This window comes from Lemur catta, chromosome 14, assembly GCF_020740605.2.
Source record: "Lemur catta isolate mLemCat1 chromosome 14, mLemCat1.pri, whole genome shotgun sequence".
NCBI lineage: Eukaryota > Metazoa > Chordata > Mammalia > Primates > Lemuridae > Lemur > Lemur catta.
In genome coordinates, this window is record NC_059141.1 from 48,108,052 (window position 1) to 48,128,403 (window position 20,352).

A 20,352-nucleotide genomic window follows, 5' to 3' on the forward strand; every position below is an offset into this window, starting at 1 on the left:
CACAATCCCCAGTTTGCAGAGGAAGAACTCGAGAGGGGTCTAGGATTCAATCCAGGCTGCTGCATGTTACCACCTCCCTTTTCAAAAGCAACGGGTGGTGAAGCCAGAACTTTCGGTGCTGCCCTGACCTGGCTTCCAAAGCAGAGAAAGACCAAAGGCCCTAGTCTTCCTGCCACAGATTCTGCCTAAGAATGAGGATTTTAGTGCTGTCAGCCATCATGGGACATAAAAATGCTTGTCCATTTCCTATCAATAAACCAATATTGATTTCACAGGCTGTGCAAGATGGTTACACGTTGAGTGTAGGAATAGTTGAAAGAGGAAACTTTGTATGAAATATGATGTGCTTAGCAGATGGTGTTAGAGGTCATTTCCATAGTGCAGAGCATTGGACAGTGAGCCCTTTTTGCTGGGGGCTTTTTTGGAATGAATAGGACTAGGGTCTGGAGTTCTGAGTTTGGGTCCTGGCTTCACCCTGAATTCTCCATGTGACCTTGGTCAGGGAGCTCAACTTCTCTGGCCTTCAGTTTCCTCTTCTGTAACATGAGGATTGTGACGGTTGAAGATTCTAGAATTTCACAGTCAGAAAGGAGCTCAGTGATTTGTTTCAGACTAAGCCTCCCTTGCCTTGTGAATTATCCTTCTCCAAAAATGTAGAAATGCCATGAGGACTATGAAGCAGCACAGCAGTGCAAAGGATTCTAGGATGTTCAGAGGCCAAGGGGCTTAATCAGAATCAGTCTGGTTGAAAAGGAGGCCACACTCTTCCCCTCTTGAAGCCTGAGGTTTAGTTAAGCCTTTCTTGGTTCAGGAAAGACATTGCCACCTGGAGACTTACCAATAACCAACGTGCAGCTAGGTAGCGGGCTGGAGGCAGGGTGGCCACCAAAGCAATTTCTGCACCTGCCTCCTCTGCCATGGACACCTGAGCCCTAAAGTGACTTCTCCAAGGGTGTGGCAGGATGAGGCCCAGGCCCGGGAGTGACACTCCTGGGTGCCATCTGCCCTAGGATGTTCCAGCCAAGCGATAGTACATGCAGGTGTTGCTGAAATCTTACATTTCTCATTCCCAAGTCATGCACTCCTATTCATAATCGCCACTTCCCTCGAGAGTCTGCAGTGAGCATCATCAGCTCCCTCCTTCACACGGGGAAGGAGACCAGAGTGTCACGGGACTTGCTGAGGTCACACTGGAACTCTGGCTGCCCGTGTCCCCTGCATCCGTCCTGGGGCTCTCACATCTGCCAGGGGGGTTCTGCTTTCACCCATCTACAAGGATGGGCCCCTCCTTACAAGAGCTCAGCCCACATCGTCCCTGACGAGGTCATTTAGAAAATGACATAATGGCATTGGTTTAGATCCAGGATGACTCTCTCTTGCCCCCAACCCCAAGATCTGGGTCACTTGGACCAGGCTCTCTCCTCCTCCTAAGGGAACACAATGCCTTCCCTGCATCCCTGGGCTCACAGTCCATCCTGGGGACAGGCACAGTGGGTGGCGAGACTGAGCTCAGAGCAGCTGCCTAAGAAGCTGGTGGGGCAGGGGAGTGACAACAGCAACCCCTACAGCATAAGCACCTTGTAGTTCCAAAGCTTCAACCAGCCGAGGGGTGCAAACCTGACTGCCCTCTGAGGCCAGGCAGACCACCTAAGTGACAGAGCAGGCTGCATGTAAGGAGGGATGGGGAGGATGGGGACCCAAACGACCGGAGGACTCATGCCCCACTTAACGGGGCAGCCACTCCTTGGACCCAGCACTGCGGGCCCAGCATTGCCGGAGTTCCCGGCATTCCATCAGGAGCCACCAATCCAAATTTTTTTGCATAGAACTTCTTGTCCAATTATTTAGTGAGCCCAACAAAATTTGTGGCTTCTGAACTAAGGATCTCATCTGATCCCCCAGGCCAGAAAATCAAAGACAGCAAAAAGCTGAGACAGCTTAGAGAGATGATGTGACTTGCCACCAGAGACCGGGTGACAGAGGCAGGCCCAGGCCACAGACCACCTGGGCTGGACTCTGGCCAGCTGGCCAGCCTGGGAGCCGAGGGCCCCTCTCTCACTCACTCCTGCTCCTCAGCCACGGCAGCAGGGCTCCCTGCCCTGGGGACAGCTGCTCTGGGCAGCAAGTCCTCTGTGGAAGCCCACCTCCTGGGGACCTACTGCCTTGGCCGTCTTCTCGCTGCCACCAGCCCCTGCATGCAGTCACCACCACCACAGCATCATCACCATCACGCCACCACTCTTCCCTGTCACCACCGCCTTGTCAGCAGAGCCCACGGCGGGGCCTTCACCGGGTGCATGGCATGGGGGCGGGAGCTGGTCTACAGCTCCCGGGGTCTCCTCTCTAACACTGGTTTCCACGAACCTCAGGGTGAACAGGGCCAGGCCGGCATCCAAGGTCCGCCAGGGCCACCAGGCCCCCCTGGACCGACTGGACCTCTGGGGCACCCAGGACTGCCAGGGCCCATGGGGCCACCCGTAAGTATTCTCTTCCTGTCTCCTTCAAGATTTGTCCCAAGAACTCTGGAAGCCTCCAAACCTTGAACAAGCAACAGGACCCTGGGCCCCCACCAAACAGCAGAAACACCTTGGCAAGGCCACTGGACGCGGTGGCCTGTGCAGGGAGCTGCCCGTCCCCGTCACACCCACCTGTTGCACTCTGCTCTGAAAACACAGCCCTGGGCCGTGTCGGTCCCCGCCTGCCTGGGGGGAGACCACTCATAGGCTGTCCCTTCCCCAGCCGCAGCAGAGAGGAGCTTGGGGAGAGAATTCCCAGGGCCACCTCTGATGGCTGTCCCTGAGCCCTGGGCTTAGGAAAACCCAAGTTGGGGGCAGTGGGACTCTGAAGGAGGTCCCTGGTCCCCTGATGAGCACACCTTTCGGGGCCCGTGCAGGTTCACACTGCTGGGCCCCCCTCCCACCGAGCTGGATGTCAGGCCAGCTGGGAGCCCTGCATCAGGCCCGAGGACCTGCAGGGCCACTGCTGGGAAGGGTCTAGGGAGGCCACTGGCACCCCCTCCAGTGCCTGGACTTCTTTAGAGAAAATGAGTCTTCCTCCCACAGGTAAGATAACGTTACACCTTACTGGAGGAACAGGGGTTAAGGGCAAAGTCTGTCTGTTTCTTAATAATGTTTTTCCCATGTGGCAGGAAAAAAAAAAAAACAAACCCTGCTTTTCTTTCTTATGGCAAAAGCATCATACACTCATTGTGACAGATTTGCAACGCAGACAAAGAAACACAATGTTTGTGCACATCTTTGATAGTTTCACTGGGATAGGTTCCCAGAGGTGGGACAGAGGGGTCAGGCATGTCCCCAACAATTAGCCCTCAATGTAATGGCCACATTCAAGATCACCTGGTTTCACACCTGGGCCCCTTGGCTGCCCATATGCCAACCTTCAGATTCTTCATGGGGTCTGTCTAGGCGAGGTGACAGTTCCGGCCACACAGGGGACTCCACCTGGTGGAAAGGCCAGCACAGTAGTGGGAAAACCCAAGTTGCTGGGAGCCGGTCCTCCTGCCTGCTTGACCACTGCAGCGGATTTTAAATATTTCCATAATTTCCCCCCAGCACCCCAGAGAGGGAGGTTAGTCTTAGTCCCATCAGGTTTTAGATGGAAAAACCTGAAAGGAAGTAAAATTTAGGAAATCGAACCAAACCAAGCCAAGTAAACCAACAAGTGCTCAAACTTCACTTCTTTGCTGATCACTGCCCTTTCTCCCCTTCCCACACGCTGGGCTCCCATTCACTGAACCCAAGCCAGGCGGTTTTCTTTTTTGGGTTGTTTATAACAAAACAAAATAAAAACAAAAAGTGTATTTTTTAAACCAGTTGAAACAGCCCAGACCCAGGCGTCATGGCTTTCTCCAGCCCACGCTTGCTGTCCAGACCCGTGCCGGGGACTGCGCTGGAGCCAGCCTTCCCTGGACTCTGCCCCGGGTTCCTGCAGGCTGCAGCCCACACCACCTCACCATGGCCAGCTGCCCTGGCCACAGCACCCTGGGCAGAAGGAGACAGAGGGCTCCTCCACAGGCAGGCGGGGCCGAGGGCAAAGCTAAGACTCTGCTGGGCAAGGTTGGCTTTCCAGGGAGGGGTCCCAATTAGGAGGTGGGTGAGTGAGGATCTGGACCAAACCACACTGGCAATTCAGCGTGATGCCGCTGACCTACTTTCCAGTGGGCGAGCACAGCCGAGTTGCCCATGGCGCCCACATGGCTGCAAGGAGGGACACAAGCCTGTTGTCCCCGCGTGCCCTCAGCAGGTTTCAGATCCCCTTCTGAGATCCTCTAGAGCAGTTCTCTAGCATGCCCTTTCTCTTATTGTAGCTGTTTGGGGGCAGCCCTGCCCCCAGCCTCCCCTGTAAGTATGGTTAGCCTCAACCATTTACCAGTGGAAACCATCTCCACTCACCTTTTTCTTGCTTCCACAGGGCTTACCTGGGCCTCCTGGACCAAAGGTAAGTGCCTTCTGGGTGACTCACTGAATAAGTGGGTGAGTTCCCTGCAGGGGCTGGAGAGCACTGAAGGCTACTGCGGAAGGAGCCAGGTGGGATCTCAGCCGGGAGATGGGTCAAGCTTGTCTCATTTCCAAACACACCTTCCTCTTCGGAACTGGTCTGGTTCCAACTAGGATGGCCCTTCTTGTGAGCTCAGGCTGGCGGAGCAAGTCCTCCGGCTGCTATAGAGGGCACAGTCCTGCCCCCCAAGGACCTTACAGTCTAGTTGGAAACTCCAGGCAGATGCCCAGGACACTGTACAACATCTCAATAAAATAGTATTTTGTAAGGTGTCAGGACGGGATGAGACCTTCGGGGTCATCCAGTCTCCTGTGAACCCTCACAATGTCAGACTCTGCCTTCGAAGCTGGGGACCCTGGGGCTCTGGGGATGAGAAGGGGCTGAATACTTTTTGTGTCCAATGGTTTTTATACATTGAAGCTGAGGGCCCTGGGGGAAGTGACTTGCCCAGGTTCAAGAGAGTCATTGGTGGAACAAAAACCGACCCTCGGGTCTCCCAGGTCCCTACTCAGTGGACCCTTCCCACGGTTCCTCAGCCTCGGCAACGTGGGCTCATTCTGAAGAGTAGAGCAATCTCTGCTGGCCTCAGAGGAAGCAGAGAGCTGTTGTCCCCGGGACGCCTGGAGGTGCATGTTGAAGGGGCAGGAGGATCTGGCGTCATTGGGAGGAGGAGGGATGCTATCGTGTGGAGAACAGCACAGGCCAAAGTTTGACTTTGGGAAAATCTCTATAATGGCATTCTCTTTGTTTTCCCAGGGAGACCCAGGGATCCAGGGCTACCATGGCCGGAAGGTAAGATGAAGGGGCAGGACCCCACCTCCTCCAGGGGTAACCCAAGTGGGGCCTCACACAGGGTCAGGATTTGGTCATACATAATGCACATTTGCACACACACCTCCCAGCAGAGCCTCCACCTGTGGGAGGAGGAGAGACAGAAGGCGTGGGGCCTCAGACAAGTCAATGGCCCAGCAGGACCTCCGACCCAAGAGGCTCTCTCACTGCCAGGCTGGGTGGTTGTGTCTGTACTTGGGCAGGCCAGGTTCTCACTGGCCCCCTGAGGGCTTGATAAGTGGGAGCTCAGAGTTCTGTGTTGAGCAAGTATGGGGACGTGGAGGGGTCCAGCTCTGCTCTCTGGTGGCTCACAGTCCAGAGAGACAGAAACATTCTTGCTGCATGAATAGCCCCAGCAAAGGGAAGCTTTATTAAATGCTACCATCACAAGGTGCAGTGTGATCATGCACAGAAGGTGGAGAGAGGAATACCAGGTTGGGAGGAGTCTGGGAAGTCTGCTGGGAGAAGACAGCCTATGAACTCAATCTTGATGAATGGATGAATTTGGTATCAGTGGTGGATGAATGGTATCAGTTATGTATTGCCATGTAACAAACCATCCCAAGCTTACTGGCTTAAAGCGGATTGTTCATTTATCATGATTCTGTGGACTGGTGATCTGGGAGCCCAGCTGGTCTCACCTGGGCTCATGCATGCAGTCGCATCAGATGATAGATGGTCGGGTGGGAGGGCCAAGCCGGCTTCACTCACGTGTCTGGTAGTTGGTGCTGGCAGGGGCTGAGGGCTTCAGTCCTCCACGTTGCTTCTCATCCTCCAGGAGGCTGGACAGGCTTCCTTACAGCACAGCAGGCATTCAAATGGGCAGGTCCCAGTGCATGAGGACTTTTCCAGTGTCTGCTGACATCACATTGTCTAATGCCCTACTGGTTGATGCCAGTCACATGACCAAGTCATGTGAGTCAGTGTGGGTGGTCCTGGTCTCCACTTTTTGGCCGGAGGAGTAGAAAAGTACTTGTGGCCATTTTTAATTCACCACTGTGGTCCTTCCACCAGAAAACCTGAAGGGAAATGGTATTTTAGACAGGGAAACAATTTGAGCAAAGGCCCAGAAGTGATCATCACAATAACCATAATAATATAATAATTTTATGACAGTCACTACTTGCTGAACACCTACTATAGGCCAGACACTTTCTTTCAACACCAGCGGTGTTAGCTGTAACCCTGAAACCACCCTGTGAGGCTGGTGTGACTATTCTCCTGTTTAACAAATGAGGAAACTAAGTGTCTTAGTCAGAATACTGCAGACTGGGTAACTTACAAAGAAAAGAAATGTATGTCTTTCTTTTTTTTTTTTTGAGACAGAGTCTCACTCTGTCACCCTGGCTAGAGTGCCATGGGGTCAGCCTTAGCTCACAGCAACCTCAAACTCCTGGGCTTAAGCAATCCTCCTGCCTCAGCCTCCTGAGTAGCTGGGACTACAGGCATGCACCACCATGCCCAGCTAATTCTTTTTTCTATATATATTTTTAGTTGGCCAGATAATTTCTTTCTATTTTTAATAGAAATAGGGTCTCACTCCTGCTGAGGCTGGTCTCGAACTCCTGACCTCAAGCGATCCACCCACCTCAGCCTCCCAGAGTGCTAGGATTACAGGCGTGAGCCACCATGCCCGGCCAGAAATGTATTTCTTACAGTTCTAGAGGCTGGGAAGCCCGAGGTCAAGGGGCCCGCATCTGGCGAGGGCCTTCTTGCTGTGTCATCCCATGGGGGAGATGGAAGGGTGAGAGAGGGCAAGAAAGCAAGAGCTAGAGGGGACCAAGCTCACTTTTATAACAAATCTGCTCTCCCAGTAAGTAACACACTTCCACCGTAACTAACACACTGTCACGATAACACCATTAATCCATTCCTGAGAGCAAAGCCCTCATAACCTAGTCACCTCTTAAAGGTCCCAGCTCTCAACACTGCTGCACTGGGGATTAAGTTTCTAACACATGAACACTGGGGGACACGTTCAAACATAGCTCCGAAGCTTGCCCAAAGTCTCATGGCTTGTAATGGCGGAGGAGGAGTCCAAACCCAGGTGTTCCCACGGTATCACCTGCTGTAAGGAGCCCATCCCTGCCCTCCCAACCAGGTTGGGAAGCCTCTGGGGTCTTCCAGGAGGAGAAAAGAGGCAGGAAGGAAAGGAACCAGGGCGGGGAAGGAGTGTTGGAAAGAGAAGAATCAGCCTGCAGAAGCACATTCCTCACACGCTGCAGTTGGTGGCTGCCACCACCACGTTGCTTTATGAATCCTGGTGGATGAAATGGCAGGACCTGAGAGATCTCTAATTAGTTCTGCATAAACTGAGAAGTTTGTATGGTGTCAGGAAGTGGAAATCAGCCCCCGCGGTTGCCTCCATCCACTCACGCAGACTCATAAAATTTACTGCCTCCTGGTGCAACATGGAGTTGGTTTTCCCATTAGCAGCCAGACCAGCTCTTTCAAGCTGTGAAGGGGCTGCGGGGCTGCCAGCGCGTCCCCGGGTGTCACGGTGATGCCCTCAGCTGGCATCGGACCATGACGGTCACCCTCACTCCGCTGCAAACTGAAAGTCTGTCATCCAGAAAGGAGCTTGGCATCTGTTGTCCTCAGGACGGAGCGTCCTCCACCTAGGGCTGGGTATCATGATGCTAGAATGGCCGGTCGCATGAGAGTGGCAATCGTAGACTCAGATTGTAGGAAGAACCATTTAAGCCTGGCTGCGTTGAGTCTGCAGGGCAAATCAGTGTAGTCCTGCTGATGGGGGCAGCTCCTGTCCCTGGGAAGTCAAGGTTTGCTCAGGACTGTGCAGGCTCCAGCGTGGAAGAGGGGTCATACTTTTGCATGACTGGGGGAGAGCAAGTGCTGGTGGGCTAATCTTCCAGGAAGAACAATTCCAGAACAGTAAGAGGGAGCTTTCTCGTACCCAGGTGCCTTGGGAGATGTTTAGTAACGTCTGGATAACGACTGGTCTGGGATGTGCTAGGAGAAGCCTCTATAGCAGGTCGGAGACTGGATTAAAGTCCCTTTCAGCTCAGGGAGGCCACGGCTTCCTGAGGACAGAGCGGGCTCCATATCTGCTAGAGAGGAGCAGCCCTGGCCTTGCGAGGGGTCTTGGTCCCCTTGAGGCTCTGTTCAAGTCTTTTCTCCATCCACACCCAGGGCTTGTCGGAAGCACCCCCCACACCCAGGTCTCACGAGCACCCAGGAGAAGGCCCTTCCTCCCCCTCCATGCTGGACTCTTGCCCCCACCCCTTCTTCCTCTGTCAGACCAGCCCTCCCTGCTCTCCCGTAATGGCCTCTTCTCAGGGACTGTTAAGGGCTGTGAGGCTGTGGCCCCACCTCACTCCCACTCTGGTCTCTGGAAGACTCACGATACCTCTGCTCCTCCCAGCCTGTCCCTGCATCTTTTCAGTGGGCGCCACTGGAGCCAGCAGCCTTGCAAAGCCAGCCCGCCCACAGGTGGCCTCAGCAGCCTCTCCTCTGTGCCAGCCCTCACTCTGCCAGGCCCCTCGTCCTGCTGCCAACCCACCACTGCCCCCTAGCCCACCAGAGGCCAGAGGGAGGACAGCAGGAACTGAGACCTGCAGCAGAAGGCCCACCCAAGGACTTGAGGTCACTCCTTGAGAGGCTCCAGTGTCCGTCCCACTGCTCCAGCCCCAGTGGGACAGTGGGTATCTTGACCCTGGTGATCACATGCTCAGGCAGCAGTTTGCTTCTCCCCTGAGATGAAGAGGTTTTTTTGTCTTTGATGCCAAAGACAAGTGCAGCAATACTTCACATCACTAGTTCAGCCAAAGTTCATTTACTCCCTGTCTAACCCGGGCCTTACCATGGCTCAGTGGTTAGAGCTCATTATCATGATTGTATACATGAGAAAAGCTCAGAGAGGTTAATACTTTGGCCAAGGTTGCACAGCTGGTGAATGTCCACACTGGAATTAAAAGCAAAGTCTCATAAGTCCAAGCCCAGTGGCCAGCCCATGTTTGCACCCTGGTGGAGAAGTGAATGTCTGCTCAGAGGATCGGCTCAGGGGGTCTCACCTGAGGCTAATCCAACTATGCACATACCTCCCTCCCCTGTGGTTTCCTTGGGATGTGAAGGGTCACCCCCAACCTCCCTCCTTTTGCTGTCAGTCCTCTCTCTTTCTCTCTCCTCCCTGCTCCACTCTCTGCATGGAAGAAGGCACAGGGAGGAGGCACTAACACGGAGGGTGACTTGGTCACAGATGCTGGGAAGATGAGTTTGCTCCCACCCCACCTCCTTGGGGAGGAACGGGTCCCAGCAGGTGGGGACACTGAGCTGAGACAGAGGCCACATGGCTGCTCTCGAGGTCAGGTGGGAGCGGGAGCCATGAGGCAAATGATGGACCCTCCACATGAGCCTCGCTTGCTGTGTCCCGGAGACTTGATGTGCATGCAGGCGGTCCTTTCTGATGGCAGAGGGTGGAACTGAACTCTCAGCCTGCACAGTTTGCTAATGGGTAGTTCTGTGCCCCACCACCCCTGCCCACTGGGCTGTGCCTCGTATCCTCTCAAAGGCCAGCCAGGCCGGCAAGGCGGGCGTCTCTACTGGTTCCTAGAGATCAAAGCCCAGCACGGCGAAGCGGCCCCTGTGCTGCGCCCACCCCATTCGGGGCCAGCCCTCCTGCCTAGACACTGCAAGTATTGTTGTGCACCCATGTGGTACCTATTTGATCAAATTTATGACACTGATCTACTTTAAATATGTTGCAAGACGCAAAGCGTGTTTAAAACATTACAACCTTGGCTCTCTTTCAAGGGGATTGACGAGTATTGTCAGACCGTATGTGGACCAGAAAACCGGGTGAGAGCTTATCTCTAAATGCATCGAAGTGGGTTCCTTCATCACTCTGGAAGTGGGGGTGTGTTTGATGCCTGCGGTGGTCTGGGCGTTAAGCCTCAGCATTTGCGTGAAGGACCATGTCTGAAGTGCACGTCCCCCTCCTGCAGGCTGCAGGCTGTGTGGGCTTCAGACCAGAGGAGGAAGGACATGACAGCCTCAGGCTGGAGCCACTTACAACTGCAGTTACCCCTCCTGGAGGCCAGTGGGGCAGGGGCAGGGGGCTCCCCAGACACAGGGGCTTCCTGTGGAGGAGATGGGAGGGACCCTATGGTGGGGGACAGATGACCACCCACCCAGCTGTCCCAGCCCTCATTCTGTGGCCACACTGGCCCTTCTTCTCAACCCTCTTCAATCCTTCTGCCAGAGGGATGAGGGTTCTGATCTGCCAGTCAGAGCAATGATCCACGTGATGGACACACTTCTGGCGAGTGATAACTTGCGTGGTTAAGACTGCCTGACTTTCCAACATGCTACACTGTGCACCGGGCACTCTGCATGCATCAACTTATTGAATCCTTGCAGCAACCCTGTGAGGTAGCATTTATTCTTATCCCCAATTTACAGATGAGCAAACTGAGGTTCACAGAAGCTCTTTCCTCCCAAGGTCCACAACTAGGAAGTAGAGAAGCCGGTCTGTCTGGCCCCAGAGCCTTGCTCTGAATGACTTTACTACCTGCATCTTACAAGCCCCGGGGGAACCCAAGATTTCCAGTAGGCACCCCTCCAACCCCTCCTCGAATGGAAGGAAAAGAGGTGGGAGTTGAGCTGTTTTCCTTCTTGTGGGAAAAGGATTTGGCCTGTGTTGAGGCCTCTCTCTGAGCCTCCAGGCTCTCTGAGAGCAGTATCCTCAGAGTCTACAGCAGAGAACGCAGGGTTCTTGGTGTGTTTTTAGTGGAAGAACTGAGGAAGTGGGGTGTTCTGCCCACTGGCACTAACTCTGTCCTTTAAATGATCACCCCAGGGAATCGGGTGGTTGCAGGACTTCCAGTAAACCCAGGAGGAGGTGGCTTGTCCCAGCCTTCACGACAGCTATTCCTGAAACCTTTCTGCACCCCTCTGACTCCTGAGGACCTGAGTGACTCCAGGCTCCGCCTGGCACTCACATGTAGCTGAGTGCTCCATACAGATGGAAGCCGTAGACACAGGAGCCTGCTGGTGTGGGGACAGCATTTTCTTTCAAAGCCGTGAAATCCCAGTGGGGACATGCAGACCATTTAAATTAAAGCAGATCCGAAAACTAAGACCTGGGCCCCAGATCTGAGGCCTCATGGGGGCTAAAGGCCCCCCACCTCCCTCCCTGTGCTCTCTGGGGCCTGTTTTTCCTGCAATCCTAAGTCCAAAGACTAATTAGAGCTGACTTTTCTTTTTGGAACTAACTACAAAATCAACCGATCTCAAATTGAGATTACAAGCCAGCCGCCCTTCCAAAGCCCTGGCCTTCAATGGGGCACCCGACCCCGGTAATTCCCTGGATCACTTCCTGCCGGCCCTAATTACCGGAGGACCTGGGATTTCCGTGGTTCCGGTCCTCTGCGGTGTGGAGGCTGGCTGGGCCAGGGAAGCGGGAACTGAGCGGCCTTCTTCCCGGAAAGAAGGCCTGGGAACGCTTTGGGGCAGAAGGGCATCAGCCCTCCTCACCCGGCTCTTGCACCCCAGGAAAGGGCCCTGGTCCAGGCCTGAGCCCCAAGCCGCCTGCTACCACCACCCGCCTCCCCCCAGCCCTCCACGGCCCACACTCCCAGACAGGCCTTCCTCCTCCCCTGCAGAGAACAAAGAGCCTGTGTGCCCGGCTGCACTGGGCCCTGGGCCTTCCCTCCCAGACCTGGCTGCAGCCGGAGCCCAGGCCTCACCTCGGGGAGGGCCATTCATGACCCGAACGTTGTTGGGCTGGGTGCTGACCTTAAAGTCCCCCACCTCCTTCCAGACTTGTCTTCTTGCCAAGTCCCTGCCCAGCTTGCTCCACAAACAGTAAATCAGCAATTAAGAGGCCACTCCCACGGGACCAGAGCACGGCCAGTTTGCACTCCCAAGAGCTCACTCCCACTCTGTCATCTCTGTGAAGGACGGGTCCTCCCACCTGGAAGCTGGGACCAGAATAGAGGACCTACTGATGCTGTCACGTGCTCAGGTGCACAGCAGGCAGCGGAGTCTTAAGTGGCAGCCTCAAGGTCAGGCCGAGGCTGGCCTTCAAGGGCAGTCAGGGCAAACCCCTCTGTGCCCATCTGCGTGTCTCCGTCACCCCTCTGTGCATCAGTGCTTGGCACTGAGGCTAAAAAGCCAGCCTCCCAGAGGGGTGACCGGGGGCTGGCCTGGGAGCTGCAGTTCTGCCATCATGCTCCATACACATGGGCCGAGACACTTTGTAATGTTCCGAGCCCGCACATCCCCAGGATGGCCCCAGTAGGGTGGCTGAGAGTCCCCGCTGGGAGGACAAGGGAAGGCGGAGGTAGGGGACATAAAGCCAGGCCTGTGTGTTGGACAGACCCAGACAGCCAAGTCCCCGGAAGACAAAGACAGTCAGGAGTGAGCAGATCTAAATTGAGCACAACTCCTAACTGAAACTTTTCAGACAGGAAAACTTAAGAGCGGAAGTAAAAAAGAAGGGGAATCTAGATAGGCTCTCACCGGATGTACCCCGGGAACAGCCCTCTGAACAGAGGTGGGTCACTGTCCCCTTTTGGCAATAGCCACCAGCAGCCCCCACCTCCCATCTGCTGCAGGTGGGCTCCGGCCGCAGCAACGCTGGAGCCTTGACGGTGACTCTGGCCTCACTCTCCAGCCAGGAGTCAGAGGTGGCTGGCCTGGGGGAAGCCCTGCTCCCCAGTTCAGAGGTGGGGTGGGGTGAGCCCACAGGGACAAGTGTGAGGACTGAGCCTAATGAGAGCAGAGAGAGCAATGGGGAGGTCAGCCGGCACCGCTGCTTCCTGCCCGCAAAGGGGCAGAAGGGAGGGGGCCCTCAGTTGGGGGTCAAGGGAGCCTGGGGCCTGGGTCATTTGCAGAATTAAGAGCCTTGACCCAGAGGAGAGGGAAGGGTCGAAGGTCAGCCACGCTAGGAGGAGGGCTGCCTCCCTAGGAAGCTCCGTGCTCCGATGATCTCCCCCAAGTGCATGACTGTGTCTTTACATACTCAAATCAACAGGGGCCAAAGACAGCCCCATTCAGCCGGGGAACCCTCACGCTCGGGGATTTTGCTCTGCACAGTTTCTTCTGAGATTGGAGACAGAAGCCCAGAGATGAGCTTGAAGCAGAACCCACCTCCTACCCTGTGGAGCATCCCACCCGTCCCTCTGCGGGCAGGAGGAGGGGAGAGCCGAGACCTGCCTAGAGCTGCATTTTTATCCAAAGCTTAGACTCCCTCCCCCATCCCCAGCCTTTTCCTGGAACTGCCAACAGACCCAAGTGTCTGGCTCTGGCCCCTGTCCCTCCTGAGGGCCGTGCAGAGAGCAAGGACAGGGCTGGGTGGGTGGAAGGCCAAGGAGCAGGAGTGGGTGGGAGGGATCTGGTCTAACCTCACTTTGCAACGAGGACCCCGGACTCAAAGGGGAAGTGGCGTTTCCGTGGTCACACACACTTCCAGCCCAGCTTCCCAAAATGGAGGTGGGAAGAGGGCAAGGGCACTGGGAGAAAGGTGAAGAAAAGACAGAGGAAGAGGAAGAGAGGGATGGTCAGGGACTCCCCAAACTGACCTCCCACCTGCACCCCCCACGCTGGGGCCTCTGGGCTGAGTCAGCCTGGTTGGGCCGGTTGGAATGTTAGTGGAGGACCCCGGTCCCCCAAAGGAAAGAGTGACAGCGCCCTCAGCTGGCGCTGCTGAGAGGGGGCTTTGAGGCCGCTGTGGCCCGAGTGGCCAGAATTCACACGAGGTCCTGTCGCGCCCTCTGCTGGCCGCAGGGCAGACCTGTGCGCACAAGCAGGGCCCCTCCTGCACTTTTCTGGGCTCCCTGGACTGAGCTGCCTCCTACACCGGCCCCTTCACCCTGTGGGCCCCCGGCCTGAGGCCCAGCAGAAAGGGCTCACCCTGCTTTCAGCCTGCAGAGGGTATCACCCTGCTTTCACCCTGCAGGGGGCGGATAGAACCTCAGTCCACCCGATGTTGGGGTTGTCCAGGAGAAATGAGCACCTGGGCTTTGGCAGACAAAGAACTCAGGTTCAAAACCCTAGGTTGCCCTTGGCAATCATACCTGGCTCTCGGAGCCACAGTTTGCTTACTTGTGACACAGGAATAACATCCACTTCCACACTGGAGGGGATTCTTGGAGATTGTATAGGGCAGCGGTCCCCAGCATTTTTGGCACCAGGGACCAGTTTCATGCAAGACAATTTTTCCACGGAAGGTGGGGGGCTGGGCAGGGAAGCAGGGTTCAGGGTGGGGGAGGCAGAGCTCAGGCAATGATGCGAGTGGTGGGGAGTGGCTGTAAATACAGATGAAGCTTCACTGTGGGGCCCAGTTCCTTAGTTTCGTGGAAGAGAATGTTTCCACAGACCGGTGGTGGGGAGAAGGGGGAGGCAGGCGGAGCTCAGGTGGTGATGCACCAGGGACCAGTACCGGGCTTTGGCACCAGGGTATAGAGGAAGGATGGAAAGCTCCTACGTGCAGTGCAGGCACGGGGCAGGTGCAGTGAATGGCTGCACCTGTCTCTGATCGTTCCCACAAGGGGAAACCTAATGGTAGGGCACACCTGGGGCAACGGCTTGTCTGCTGTGCTCGCTTCCTGAGTCTAACTCTGCCACCTGCTGATGGCTCAGGTGGGGTCACTGGTGGGGTCAAGCTGAGGGAGGGCGCTGGTGTTTGGAGCTAAAGGTGCTGGGCTTTTTGCAAAATTCAGAAACTTGGCCCAACGAGGATGCAGGTGCAGCCGTGACAGACAGACAGGAACTTGTGCATGCAGAGTACAAACACACAGTGGTTCCTGCTGCACTGAGGAAGCAGCTCTGGGTTCTGGGGGACAGCAGGAATTCATAGAGGAGACAAAAGGGCCCTGCGTCCATCAGACAGCTCTGCAGGCAGCAAGCAGGGTGAAGCCCTGTGTGCTGTGGCCCCGAGGTCTGTGGCCCACAGGGGCGTAGGGGTCTGTGTGTGAGGACAGCACAGCCCAGGGTGCTCAGAGAAGCACTGGGCGCTTTATTGACCCAGGCCCCAAGCAATACATGGGGTTTTGAGTTGAGGAAGTATTAGTACCCGAAAGCCACAGAATCATGAATGGGTGGTGTTTCCGGGGACACAGACACTAGCCGATGGACTGCAGGAGTCAAGGCGATGAGGCCGGGAAGGAAGCGGGGTCAGAAGGCCACGCTCGGGAGGAGCCTGCCCCTGCTCCTGCAGTCAGTGCCAGGCTGCGGGTGTTTTGAAGGAGGGGCGTCTCCTTATCCAGCCTGTGTATGGGGAAGCTCACCTGGATGCCAGTGTGAAGGACCCACCACGGACAGAGAGGGTGGGAGCAGCTCTAGCCTCGGTGAGAAGGGTGGGCTAGGACTTCTGTGAGATGGCAGGGACGGGAGAGAGTGGGCAGCAGGGAGGGGGAGGCCAGGTGGGACCAGGTACCCCTCTGCCTTTCAGCCTGTGCGAGTGGCAGCCTGGCCTGCCGGCCACAACCCTCCTGCCCCAGCAGGGCAGCCAGGGCAGGAGCAGGGCCTGTGAGGCTCCGCCTTGCCCATCCCTGGCGCTGGCTTTCAGATGCAGGAAGCTGCAGCAGGCTGGCCGCTGTCACCTGTTGCTGGGCCCCAGCTGGGGCTTCATGCTGGGACTGTGCATGGTTCAACCCGTGAGGCCAGAGCCACCCTCCTTGCTCCCCCCGTATGGCAGGCTGTAGTCTTGACTCACTTACTCTCGGCCCCCCATTTGTCACTGACTGTCATCCCCAACCCCACCTCTTGTGGCGTGTCCTTCCTGATCTCACCCCCCCACACACACACAGATCTGGCATTTTCCTGGAGAATAAAGAGTTGAAGATAAAGGTGGGGCAGTGCTGAGATGGTGGAGCAGACTCCATGCCGACCCAGGGAAGCAACAGCCCGGCTGGTGCCTCTGCGGGGGCGGGGCCAGGAGCAGGGTGCAGCGACACAGGCAGGCACAGAGGCCAAGGCCTGCTTCCCCTGGAAGAGTCAGACCCAGGGGACTAGGGAGGAGAAGGAGCCCCAGATGAGGACAGAAGGGAGCCCCTGCCTAGCCAGCCAGTAGGTACCTTCCCAGCAAAGGTGCTGGGACAAACGGGGAAGAAGCAGCAGGCGGGGGGGGCAGGAAGGCACACAGTAGGTGAGCGGCCGGGTGAGCACCTGCTGCCACGGCCCTGCCCCACCGTCCTAGTTCCAGGCCCAGCCTGGCCACCAAAGGGCAGGAGATCGTGAGCAAGTCACCTCGCCTCGCTGGACTCAAATGCCACATGGTGGGCCTCTCTCTCTGGGGGCCTCTTCTGCTCTGGTGTCTGTGACTTGGGCCCTCCTGCAAGTTCTTATAGCTGAGGGCAGGGGCCAAGTGGCTGCCGGCCAGGCAGGGTCCTCAGAGCTCGTTGTGAGCGGGACAGTTGTCCCCGGCTTGCAGACAAGGCGTTCTCTCGCTGACATCGGCAGGCCTGAGGCTGGTCCTCCTCTCACTGTCTCTCTTGTTTCTTCCCGCAGGGAGAACGGGGCATGCCAGGGATGCCGGGCAAGCATGGCGCCAAGGTACCTGCCCTCCCCCAGCGCCCGTTCCTCTCCCCCAAGCTCGGGGAACCCCTGGAGTCCCAGTGCCTCGGCCTCCTTCCTGCCCTGGCTGTCCCCCCGCCACACTAGCCTGTCCTTCCACTCGAGGTTGCTCGTGTGTGGCCCACGGGTGGCCTCTCATCAGTGTCCCCCTGGTGTGGCTGGCCTGGGCATCTCTGGGTCATAAAAAGCCTTCTCAGGTAATCCCAACTCTAGCTGCAGTCCTAAGACCCAAGTGGGGAGTAGGGACCCCCCAAAATCACCTCCACTTGGGATTTACTAAGTGGCACTTTGGACAGCATATTCACCTCAAAGTAGCTGGGCTTGGGCTGATATGAAAATGGGGTTCAGTCCCAGCCACTCCCCAGTCTGTGAGGGCAGAGGTCCAGAGAGCCACTGTGAGAGGAATCAGCCCCTTAGTGTTGTCATCTACTGTTCCCCCCTCCCCATGGCCCCACTCTCCTCCTTTTCCCCTCCCAGCTTCCCCCCTTCCCTCATGTTCCAGTGAAGTCCCCACCCCCACCCAGGGACATCCACCTCTGGCCCCATCTAGCAGCCAGCAGTCCCCGCCATGCCTCCCTCCCGGTAGTGCCTGGGAGCTGAGCACCCGGTGGGAGGCCGGACCCCAGCAGGCCGGCTGCGCAGAGCCTGTTCCTCAGGGCTCCTGCCATGTGCCCAGCTTAGGCCCCCACTTCCGGGGGCTTGGGCAGCAGGCAGAAGTGAGCAGCCTTCCATGTCGCAGCCGTGGGAGGCTGGCCGCCTCCTCCTTGCTGCCCTCCGACTGCACAAAGTCTTCAGGCCTTTTTTCCTCTCTGCCAGGGGGCTCCTGGAATCGCCGTGGCCGGGATGAAGGTCAGTCGAACTTTGTCACTCAACACATCTGGGGCAGGATGGGAGAGATGGTGTGAGGGGGACAGAGCTGGGAATTTGTGACTCAGTGGGGTGGCCGCTGGACCAGTGAGGAGGCAGACAAGATTTGGAAGCATTTTTCTTAAAGTAACATTTATGCCAGATGCGCAACCTTGAGCGACAGATGTTTCACTCAGCCTTGCAAGTAAGTAGCAAAGGTTGCGCAGCCTCAGCTAAAGGTCTCAGCAGCCAGCCACTGCACCAACAAAACCCAGACCCCTCCTCTGCGCTCTGGAGTTCGGCAGCTGTAAGCTTCCAAAGCCCTTCTCCTGAACCCCCGCCCTGCCCACCCATTTGGTTGGCAGGCAGATGGAGGGGACAGCTTGGAAAAAGAGGTGCTCAATGTCGATATTCACGGCATGTCCACTTACAGGGGGCACCATGTCCAAACCAAATGCCCGTTCCTCCCTCTCCTTCCTCCTGGGGTGCCTTACTTACACTCACACCTGCCACTCCCCTCACCTAGGGACTAGCAGGACCCTGTAAGGGTCAGCAGCCCAGAGGCCTCCTTTGGCCAGGGACCTGACACCTGGGCAGAGAAAAGCCGGGGCTACCAGATGTTTCACTGACCCCACCCACCCCCCAGTGCCTTTGCTCATTCTTTCCTACCCCTTCTCTCTTGCTCATTTCTTTACCTAAGTCTTCCTTTTTCCACACAGGGTGAGCCGGGGACCCCAGGAGCCAAGGTACTGATGCAGAGAGAATGTTCTGGGCTGCACGGAGCATTGGTTGTGGGGCAGAGGTGGGAGGGGGCTGCTGCTGGTTTGCTCTTGGTCCCCCTGAGGCCGGCCCGGGGCTGGGGACCTGGCTGAGCAAAGAAGGGCCCGCTTGTCAGGAGCACACTGCCAATGTCTCCCCCTTCCCCAAATCCTGGCCTGCATGCATGCCAGCTGCAGCAGGCAGTGACTATTGTCCCCTGCACCTGCAGGGCTCTGTCTCTCTCTTGTCTAGGACAATAAGAGATGTGACAAGAAAAAAGTTTCCATGGTCAAATAAGTTTGAGAAATGCTGGGTTAAAAATATTATACAGGTTTCTTTGCTGCAGACCTTCTCAGAGCCTTTAACATGCTAAATGTGCATAGAGGAGATATGGAAAAGAAATATCTGGTGTGACATTTTCAAAATGTTTTTGACCAGAACACACCCTTTTTTAAAGAGGAGAAGCTTATGGGACAAGTGTTCTGGAAATGCTGGTCTATAATCACTGCCCATCCCACCCCTTACCCCCACTCCATCTTCTTATCAATGACTTTCTCTTCTTACCTCAAAGGGAGACTCAGGAGCAGCAGGGAAGCCAGGGCCCCCAGGTTTGCCGGGAAAGAGGGGGCAGAGGGTAGGATATCGTGTATTTGAATGTGTGCCCCCTCATCCTGGCCTCACCGGCACCCTACTTCCTGCCCCCTCCCCGTGGCTGGTGTGTTGCCTGCGGTGTGCTGGGGGTGCATGTGTCCCGGGACGAGGGCAACAGCGGGATGGCCTGGCAAGGCTTCCGAAAGCCACACGCGAGAGGTCACCCACTCTCTTGGGAAGCCACTGGCACCCAGCAGAGAGCCCAGCAGAGCGGGGAAGCTGCCTCCTCCCGCCCCGCCCCCAAGGATCTCTATACGACGGGACCTGCATCCTCCCCCTCTAGACCCGGCCTGTTTGGGGAGGACGCACAGGTCCCCAGGAGCAGCCCAGGCGAGGCAGGACAGCTGGGGCCTCAGGACTTGCTTCCTGCCCGTCGCCAGGGCCCCGGCCTGGCCCCCACCCCACCCCCCTACAACTCCTCTTGTTGCCATCAGCTTCCACCCAAGAGCAAGTGGCAAGATGACACCCAAAGACCTGGTGTGGCATCATTTGTGGCTCTGGCTAGAAAGTTCATTGAGACGTCTGACGCCAGATATGACCCCAGAGCCCCCAGTTCTCCCCAGGCCCACGGAGCGTGGAGCTTCCCGTGCTGACCCGATACCAACCCCCCGCTGGAGGGGTGCTCCGGGTGTACTCACCTGACATTGGACACTCTGTGGACTGAACGTGTCCCCCCGATTCATATGTTGAAGCTCTAACCCCCAATGTGACTGTGTGTAGAAGCAGGGCTTTGGGGGAGGTAGTTAAGGTTAAATGAGGTCACGAAGGTGGAGTCCTAATCCCCCTACAGGATTGGTGGCTGTTGGAAAATCTTATAATAAAAAGTCTTATAATTAGGTGGGGCAATTGGATGAAACTTTTTGTTTTTAAGGTGAGTGCCTGCCTTCTAAAATATGAGTGCTCATCCACCAAACATGTGTTAAAAAAAAAAATGGCTTGGTAGCCCTAGAGGAAGAGAGATCTCTGTGCCACATGAGGACACAGTGAAAGGTCATCTGCCGCCCAAGGAGACGGCTCTCACCAGAACCTGGTCATCCCAGCACCCTGATCTGAGACCTCCAACCTCCGGAACTATACAAAAATAAATATTTCAGCCACCCAGACTATGATATTTTGTTATGCCCACCCAAGCTAAGGCAATCACTTTGCAAAGTGAAGCCTTTGTGTCACAGAGACAGGACATCAGGAGCCTGGGGGGCCGGACCTGGCTCT

The 20,352-nt window shown here is 56.3% G+C and overlaps 1 protein-coding gene across 1 annotated transcript in view; it reads left to right on the forward strand.

Annotated features, from left to right (window-relative positions):
* COL13A1 (collagen type XIII alpha 1 chain) overlaps positions 1–20,352 on the forward strand; it is a 146,659-nt gene that overhangs the window by 91,544 nt on the left and 34,763 nt on the right. Inside the window, exons 17-22 of the mRNA XM_045567914.1 lie at positions 2,370–2,477; positions 4,432–4,458; positions 5,275–5,310; positions 16,819–16,863; positions 17,701–17,733; positions 18,450–18,476. Coding sequence (XP_045423870.1) covers positions 2,370–2,477; positions 4,432–4,458; positions 5,275–5,310; positions 16,819–16,863; positions 17,701–17,733; positions 18,450–18,476 — 276 coding nt within the window. The remainder of the gene's footprint in view (positions 1–2,369; positions 2,478–4,431; positions 4,459–5,274; positions 5,311–16,818; positions 16,864–17,700; positions 17,734–18,449; positions 18,477–20,352) is intronic.